The 8,605-nt window shown below is 57.0% G+C and overlaps 1 protein-coding gene across 1 annotated transcript; it reads right to left on the bottom strand.

Annotated features, from left to right (window-relative positions):
* Nucleotides 1-1,291: 1,291 nt before the first annotated feature.
* TMEM18 (transmembrane protein 18) lies at nucleotides 1,292-6,841 on the bottom strand (the record flags this gene model as incomplete). Its single annotated transcript, XM_079720587.1, has 5 exons — nucleotides 1,292-2,077; nucleotides 2,165-2,258; nucleotides 3,389-3,443; nucleotides 5,756-5,876; nucleotides 6,785-6,841. 5 exons carry the CDS (start codon nucleotides 6,839-6,841, stop codon nucleotides 1,985-1,987), a joined length of 420 nt encoding a protein of 139 aa, XP_079576713.1. The 3' UTR covers nucleotides 1,292-1,984.
* Between the last annotated feature and the right edge of the window lie 1,764 nt (nucleotides 6,842-8,605).

Below are 8,605 nucleotides of genomic sequence, written 5' to 3'. Positions count from 1 at the left end.
CCACGTCATGTCTTTAGGTTGATATGCCATTAACGCCAAATTTATGCGAAGTTAACAATGCTATTACACTACTATCACAGGAAAACTGAGATTCAGTCAGACAGTCCCATATTAAGACAGCCCAAATAACTATGGACAATGAAAATGCCCCAGAACCTCCTTGGCTTGTGTGGCCGAGGCCAGGATGTTCCCATCCATGCATTCTGTCCCCTGGGCCCCCGCCTGACCGCACGGCTGGAGGGGACCAGCCATCGCGCCCTCAGCCCTTCCCACCATACCCGTGCTCCCAGGGCACCGCGCTCACAGGGAACCAGCCAGCTCGGCCCTGCTCTCCAAGTAAATCACTCGGGATGCAGTGGACTCTTCTGAAGCCATGAGACCACTAGACACCCTGAACTGGAAATTTCCAGAAATGCACAATGAGGCATGCTGTCAGGTACAAGAAATTTAAACTCTGACTTCACATGAGATGCTCTTTTTCAAGCTGATTTTTTTTTTTTTTTTTTTTTTTTTTAGCGGTACGCGGGCCTCTCACTGTTGTGGCCTCTCCCGTGGCGGAGCACAGGCTCCGGACACGCAGGCTCAGTGGCCATAGCTCACGGGCCTAGCCGCTCCGCGGCATGTGGGATCTTCCTGGATCGGGGCATGAATCCGTGTCCCCTGCATCAGCAGGTGGACTCTCAACCACTGCGCCACCAGGGAAGCCCCTAAGCCGATTTTTAAAACGTTCAATACAGAAGTTTAAGACATCAAGGAGGGACTGGAAAAAATCTCAGGTTGAGAACTCCAGTAGATTTATCTAGGAAATTCTACCTACTCACTTCTACAACTAATGTCAAAATTCAGGAAATAGTTTCTCTACTGAGAGCTTCTAACTACCTATAAAAACTTTATATATCTGGATTTCAAGATTTCATTTCATAATCTGTCAAAGTGTCACCTTTTGAGCTTCTAAAGCTTTCATATGAACAAATTTTCTTTTCTCTTTGAACTCTGATGAATGTATTTCACTTATCTTGTTAAAGTGATGGTAACTATTCACAAATAGTTTTCTTACACCCAAATCAGGAGCCAACAGCATCCTCGTTACCGAACGCTGTGCGTGTACAGGTGCTCTGATCACCTGTCATCCTCCAGCTGCAGCCCCAGGTGTGACAAGACCACGGGCGTCCTGCACAGACGTTGGTTTACAGAGCGGACATCACAAGAGAAATAGTGTACCTGCTCCGATAAACCAACAGCATCATGTCCCAGGACACCCAAAGGGTAAACAGAAGGTGGAACATAGGAATATAACCAATCTTTGTATTTGCCATGAAAAAATCTGTTAGTGGAAACAGGTGAATGTTGACTGTTTTTACTTGCAACTTTTCTTCCAAAAAACAACTCAAGGGGCTTATCCAGCCACTGCTTCTGTGGATCCCGACCCAGGGCCTCCGAGTGTCATCACATCTCTAACTGGATGAAAGGCAAGGCAGCCCCTCGTGTTCTGTCCTGTGGCAGCACCACATGGAGAGGCCACCACTATGCAGACCAGACCAGGGTGATGGAGGTGACAGGGAGTGATGGAGGTGACACGGGGTGATGGAGGTGATAGGGGGTGATGGAGGTGACAGGGAGTGATGGAGGTGACACGGGGTGATGGAGGTGATGGGGGTGACGGGCATGATAGGGGTGATGGAGGTGATGGAAGTTGATGGGGGTGACGGAGGTGCCCACACGTGGATGGCACTGTCCCTCACTCAGTCACTGTCCCCACGTCGACAGATGTCTGGTAGCCCACACGGTCACAGGAGTCCTGTGGACGCGTGGCAACGTGCACGGCTCTGTTTGCTCACAATTTAACTGGAGAGACGGGAGCCCCTGCAGGCCCGGCGAGTGCCCTGGTGGACGTGCGGTAAACTTTGTCCTAAAAGTTGCTCTAAGTGCAGTCCGGGAGCGGACGGGGTCTGGAAGATGCTGGCGCGGGGCCGGCTCCGAGGCGTCACTCCTCCTTGGGTCTCCTCCTCGCCCTCCTCCTCTCCTGCAGGGTCCTCAGGTCGGTCATCACGGTCAGGGTCTTGCGCACCCACAGGACCTGGAGAGAACCGTGCAGAGACATGGTCAGAAGTGGGCACAGGCCGTGTGAGGAGGACGGAGGCCCAAAGCCCTGGCACACACGTACCACGATGACCAGGGCGTTGAGCAGCACGGGCGCCGAGAACACTATGGAGATGAACATGCCCCTCGAGTCAAAATACTGGTATTTCGAGAACAACCTGTTTCAAGAAAGATTTAAAGATCACGGAGCGTCACAACACAGCGTTCTCGCGATACTCTGTCTCAGGAGCCCCTCCACACAGGACGAGGTGCGGGCAGAGCCCCGCCTGCACACGATGGCGACCTCAGTCCCTTTACGAGGCGACCCTCCTAACCCCTTGCGGGACGAACCCCAGACCCTCCAGGGGCACTGCGGCCCCCATGCAAGCTCAGGCCGAGCCCCCGGAGAAGGGGACACAGCGTGGCCAGGCCAGGCTGCCCCCAGTGTCCCTCTCAGTGGCAGTGCAGGACACGAACTTTACGTCACTGACTCAGTGACACAGTCATCACCCTGGGACCACAGTGAACAGAGCCCAGCGAGGGGTGGTCAGGATGTGCGTCCTAATTAGAAGCGGAAGGGACAAAGCAGGGGGACGGGTCATGACGGGGGCTGAGGGTGGGCTCCTGACCCAACGACAGGGGCCTGAAGCCGCCGGGAGGGCACGGCGGCCGGGGCGCAGCTGTCACTCTGCTCTGAGACCCGTGCAGTCAGGGTGCCGAGGGCAGACCCGGGAGGCAGGGTGCTGATCAGGCCACGTCGTCCCCCGGGTTGCGGGGACACAGGGACGGCGGCGCTCCCCTGCCGACTCGTTCCAGCCTCCCGAGGGTTCCTGCCTGACCTGCGAGGACCCCATCCTGAGAAGCCAGAAGGAGAAGCTGCGGGCCCCGAGGGAGCAGAAGGCCTGGGGCGGTTCTGGAAGGGGGGTCCAGGGGAAGGGTCGACTCTATAGCGCTCACTGGACGTGGAGTGGGCTGCCCAGGTGTGTGAGCAGGAAAGGACACGCAGGCGGGGACAGAATGGCCGGTGTCCCGGAGATCGGGGACCAGCGTTTTCAGGACCAGGTAAATCGTGGGTGGATCTCGGTCTCCCCGTCACAGACAAGAGCGCTTCTGTTCGGGGGGGGCCTCCAGGGCCCACGGTGACCGAGGAGACCGGACGGTGACCACCGTCCAAGGCTCATCGTGAAGGAGGCTGGGATGCGGACGGTGCTGGGGCTGCTTTATAAGCGAGAGCTGGGGGCTTGCTGAGTGTGTTCTGCCGCTGACGGGGACGGTCTCACACAGGGTCCACGTGCCCGGGGCCGTTCACCTCCAGTTCACTGCCGCCACTTCGTTGATGTACTCCGCACAGTAGACTAAGGTCACTGAGAAGAAAGCAAGCCCACGTGAGAAGTCAGGGGACCAGCCCAGCGCCACAGCCTTAGACATCCTTCACAACACGCTACGTAACATACACGTAACAGAACAATGCCACGTTGGATGAGACATAACTTCTATTTCACATATAACGTGAGGGAACATTACACAGAAAGGAAACCCGAGGTGACACACGAGTCCGGTGGTCTCGGACAGACCAGGCCAGCAGCCCTCAGTGGAGCGGCGCCGGGGGAACCAGGCTTCCTGCCCCGACACCACAGTGGCCGCACTGGGCCGTCTGCCAACCTCCCCCTGCCCCGCAGGTCACATGTCGGGTGCAAGGCTGGCAGTGGAACCTGAGGGCCCTGAGACCAGAGCTGAAGGCCACCTGCCTGCACCCTCTGGCTGCCTGGACCCCCCAGTGCTGCTGGCAGCAAGGACACGGAGGGAGCACCGACCTGAGGGGACAGGAGCCGAGGGAACAGCCCTGTCCGCCCTTGCAGTCCCACCTGGAGCGCGGGGAGCGCTGGAGGCGTGTGGGGAGGCCCGAGGACCGCAGGCTGGCCCGGCACCACGTGCTGCTCAGGGCCTGGATGGGGCTGGAGGACAGGGAGGACGGCCACCAGGAACCTCAGACTAGTAAAAATGTGCAAACCCTCCGGTTCCTGGGGTGAAATGGGGGGGAGCAATCCTTGACCTCTCCCTCGACGACTGGACCCGGAGGCACACATCAAGGAAGCCAAAGGAAGGAGACGGGAGAGGAGAAGAGAGGCCTGAGCACAGGTGGGGCCACCTCCCCAGAGGGCAGCGTGATGCATCCACCATGCACCCCACTCAGGAGCTGGGGGAGCAGTGAACCAGCCTGTGCTTCATTTGTAAGACTGCAGCAAATAACATCCGAATATTCTGTGGCTTTGAGAATTAAACGGGCCATCAGATGTGTAAACGCACTTAGACCAGCATCTATCATCCCCACGCTAAAAGAGTCACCCTCTGTTCATCCTTGAAAACAACAAACCCAAACGTAGCGCCCAGGTTCACAAAGCTTTTCAAGTATGGGCTCCTTGCATGAGGCTCTGTGGATGAGGCCATCACCTTTTTTGTGCTTCCTGCCTCGGGGCCTTTGCACACATTATTCCCGGGGCTTGGAGTGTCCCTTCTGGCCCTCGAACGCCTGCTGCCTGGTTGGTTCCCCCGCATCCTTCCCCCCGTCAGTTTAAACGTCAGGGCAGTGACTTAAGTCCGGCCCCCTCCCAGGGTTTCACGGTGCCCCTGCCTTTCCTGCCATGATGGTCAGCAGGGCTGTGGTTACTCAGTGGATGCTGGGGCCCCATCAGCTCTACGAGGCTCAGGAGCCCGTCTGTCCTGTTCACCCCTCGCGTTCCTTACTAGGGCTCTCACATAAAGAAATGAAGTAACATCCATCCCTGACCATCAGGACTATTTCTGTGATGCAGGCTTGCTGCTTCGCGCCTGTCCTAAGACGACCTCTTGTTTGGATTTCCCACCTTGCACAAGGCCAACTGAAAAACCACATTTAAGATGAGTTTTTGGACTTTGTTAAACTACCAAGCAAGATCTTCAGCATCTTCCCAACGTCCACTAGATTAAGAGCCCAGCATAGCCTCTGAGGCCCTGGCCCACCTTTCCTGTCTGAACATACTTCTAACTAGTCAGCATCAGGATGTGGTTTCTCTGACACCTGACCGACCCTTTCTGTCCGTCGCCCCTGTGCTCTCACCGGTTGCCTCCGCCCCAGATGCCAGGCCTGGGCCAGACATCTGTTCCTTTACCCTAAGAAAACGAGATTTTACTCACTCTTTACACCCCCTACCGTGACTTTACCTGCTCTGTGAAATCTTTCTCAATGATTCCACACAGCTCTGTTCCTTCTCTAAAACCCTGTAGATCTTATGTTCAAAACTGACTCGGGCGGTGTGTTATTTTTGCACCACAGAGCTTTCCTTCCTGGTCTGCACTCCCTCCCAGAGCAGGGAGGGCAGCTAAGCCCCCAGAGGAGCCTCTTGTACAGAGTCAGCGTTTCAGCAAACCCAGCTCTCATTTGTGTAACTGGTATTCAGCACCCTCCCAGGAACACAACAGGTGCTTGAGACGCCTTTCAAATCCAATATCTAAAATGTACCTTATCTTTATAGTACCCACAAGTGAAATACGGGAATGGCCTGCAATCAAAGTAGAACACAAGACAGGAGAGTTGGGAGGCCTTACAAATACATTCACATATCACTGAGGCTACAGAGAGAACAGGCACACGCACTGCCGCAGCACACAGCGATCTGAGCCGCAAAACTGTACTCACCCAGGCACAGGAAGTGCCCCACCTGAAGCTTGTACCTCCGGGATGAGAAGCAGGTGACCAGCAGGCAGAGCACATGGAAGGCAGCCAGCCCCATGAGCCAGGGCTCCGTCCAGTCCGTCTGCTGGAGGACACAGGGCAGAACCTCCTCAGGGTCCACCTGCACCGGACCAGGCTTCACACTGCCTCTCCTCTGAGCACGTCCCGAGCGCCCGCCAGGCCTCACAGGACACGGGGAGGGGAGGGGGAACAGGGATCCCCCCCACTGCACCCACGTCCAGGGACTGTCACCCGCCGTGCCTGGCTGTCCCTCCACACAGGACTGAAGGCTTTCCTACTTGTCGAACAGAACTGCACTTCAAGCTGGAGAATCTAAAGACCCTCCTCCACGGGGAGATGAAAAAGTGGTGCCTGGTTCAGGGATGCACTCGGTCGCCCCCAGAGGCAAAGCTACCAGTTCCTCAGAGCAGTGATTAAAGCCTCAGAAATCTGGGCCACCCAAACTTGCAAGATGTGGTTTTCTCCCGCCTTTCTGACACACACCCTGCCCTCCAGATAGTGCTGCGACCGCAGGTCCGCTCAACTCTAGAGGTGGGCTAGACTGCACCCCTGAACTCAGACGCCCTCCTTGAGGCTCAGGTCCCCCGGGGGCACGGGTGCTGGGGGAGCGGCCCGCGCTCTGCCACTGTGCCCACAGCGGGTCCACGCCACCCGGACCCCCAGCCCAGCCCAGGACGGCCCACCTCCCCGCTCCTCGCCGCCACGAGGTCCCAGCTCTCCCCGCAAACCCCCGACCCCCGACCGCCCCGCACCTCAGCATCCCGGCAGCCCTGAAGGTCCTCCAATCTCATCCCGCCCCGACGCCCCGGCACCCCCAGCCACGCCACGCCCACCCAGGTACAGGCCCCGCCCCTGCACCCCCCACCCACGCCTCCCATCCGGCGCCGCCGGCGTCCCCGGCGGAGGCTGGGAAATTTGGAGAGGCCCCAGCCGACAGCGACCGAACTGACGGCCAAGGAGGCAGCGACTTACCGTGATCACGGCGGGGATGCTGACGGGGAACTTGCTGACTGAGAATGCAGACGGCATCGCCCCCGGAAAGGCCCAGCCTCACCACCACCTTTTCGTCTTCCCCGCCCCGCCCGGATAGGTCAAGAAGTCCTCTGGTGTACTCTCGCGTTATCTCCACTTCTCGCGATGCCTGCTGTGCCCGGAAGCGGCCGGCACCCTGTCATCTCGCGATATCTCCAGTTCCCGGTACCAGGTTCAAATCTCGCGAGATTCCGTGGTGTTAAAATAAATATAAGGGAATTACGAGTATCTTCCAGCGTTGATTTTCCCCCCCGAGCTGCTGCGGGAGGGACATTTTAGTTCTTCCTATGTGGCGGGCTCTCATAAATGGCAGCTCGGAGGACTGGGGGCTAGTGGGCGTCCCTGCCTTCTCTCCCTGCAACTCCCAGGGCTGGGGGCGTGGGGTATCGCTCAGGAGAGTGACTTGGACCCCTAGGAACATAGGGGAGAGTGACCTGGATCCCAGGGACAGAAAGGGACAGTGTCCTGGACTCGGGCGGGGAACAGAGGGAATTGACCTGGACACTGGGGAAAACAGGGGACAGTGACCTGGACTCTGGGAGACAGAAGGGGACAGTGACCTGGACCCCAGAGAGAGAGGGGCACATTGCCCTGCACGGAGGGGGACAGTGTCCTGGACGTCACTGGATGGAGTGGGACAGAGGGGACAGTGCCCCTGCCCCTCTGAGAAATCAGGGTCTCCAGATGCTCACTCTACCGTCAGCTCCAGAAGTGGGTGCTGATTGCTTCTAGCTCACATGGACCTTAAAAACAAAACGGCCAGTAATTTTACCAGCTAAATGGCTTTGTTCCGGAATAGAAAGGAATTGCAGCTTGGGACACATAATCTATGGCAAAACCACAGGCAAGTTGGGCAAAGGACAGGAGCGTGTTATTTTATAGAGAAAAAGGGGGAAGTGGAAAGAGCTGCTTTGAAAGAAAGTCCATTGGAGGAAAGGGAGAGTGAAGGGTGCTGAGGGGTTCCTATTGGCTGGGCAGTGGTGATTTCTCATTGGCTGAACAGTGGTGGTTTCTCATTGGATGAGTGGTGACAGTCTCTCATTGGCTGGGCTGTTGCCAGGCGGGGAGAAAATCTTCCCTCCCCTTCCGGTCTTAAGTAAGGCCATTCCTCCTGTTGGGTCTGCAGAGAGCCCGAGTGGTACCTGTCTGAGCGCATCCCGTTTTGCTTCCCGTTTCCATCTTAAATGAGGTTCCCTTTATTTTCACACTAATCAGGGAATCCTGAATTCTCTGTGGATTGAAGACACAGAATTAATGGAATTAATACTTGGCATCCTGCCGTGTGTCTGCAGACTAACAGGGAAGCAGCCCTTGGCTCGCAGGCACTCAGTCAGGTGAAGAAACAGACCCCGTTCTCTGGGTGGACCTGGGGGAGGGTGTGAGGAAAATGACTGCAGCCTGTTGCCACCTTGAGGGTACTTGGCACCTGCAGAGCGGCAGGGGCGAGGGAGAAAGTGAGTTCTTGGCAGGTAGCCTCCCTGACTGGGGGAATCAAGCCAGGATTGAACCCAAACATGTGAACCAGGCTGCACCGGGGTTTCTCTTCCTTGCTGCCTGAGGAGCTTTCCAGAAACTCCATACTTGGCAACTCCGGCTTCCAGGGTGGGGAGGTCTCTACGGCGCCCGCCACCTATCGCGCCCCGGCCCTGCCCATCCCTCGATGGATAAGACGGCTCTGTCCTCCTGGCCTCACTCTCCCACAGTCCAGTCTTTACACCGCAGACACAGCCAGCTTTAAAAACATAAATTAGGGGCTTCCCT

The sequence above is a fragment of the Hyperoodon ampullatus genome, assembly GCF_949752795.1.
Source record: "Hyperoodon ampullatus genome assembly, chromosome: 15".
Classification (NCBI taxonomy): domain Eukaryota; kingdom Metazoa; phylum Chordata; class Mammalia; order Artiodactyla; family Ziphiidae; genus Hyperoodon; species Hyperoodon ampullatus.
Note: the sequence above shows the minus strand (reverse complement) of the source record. Positions and strands in the feature narration are given on the sequence as shown.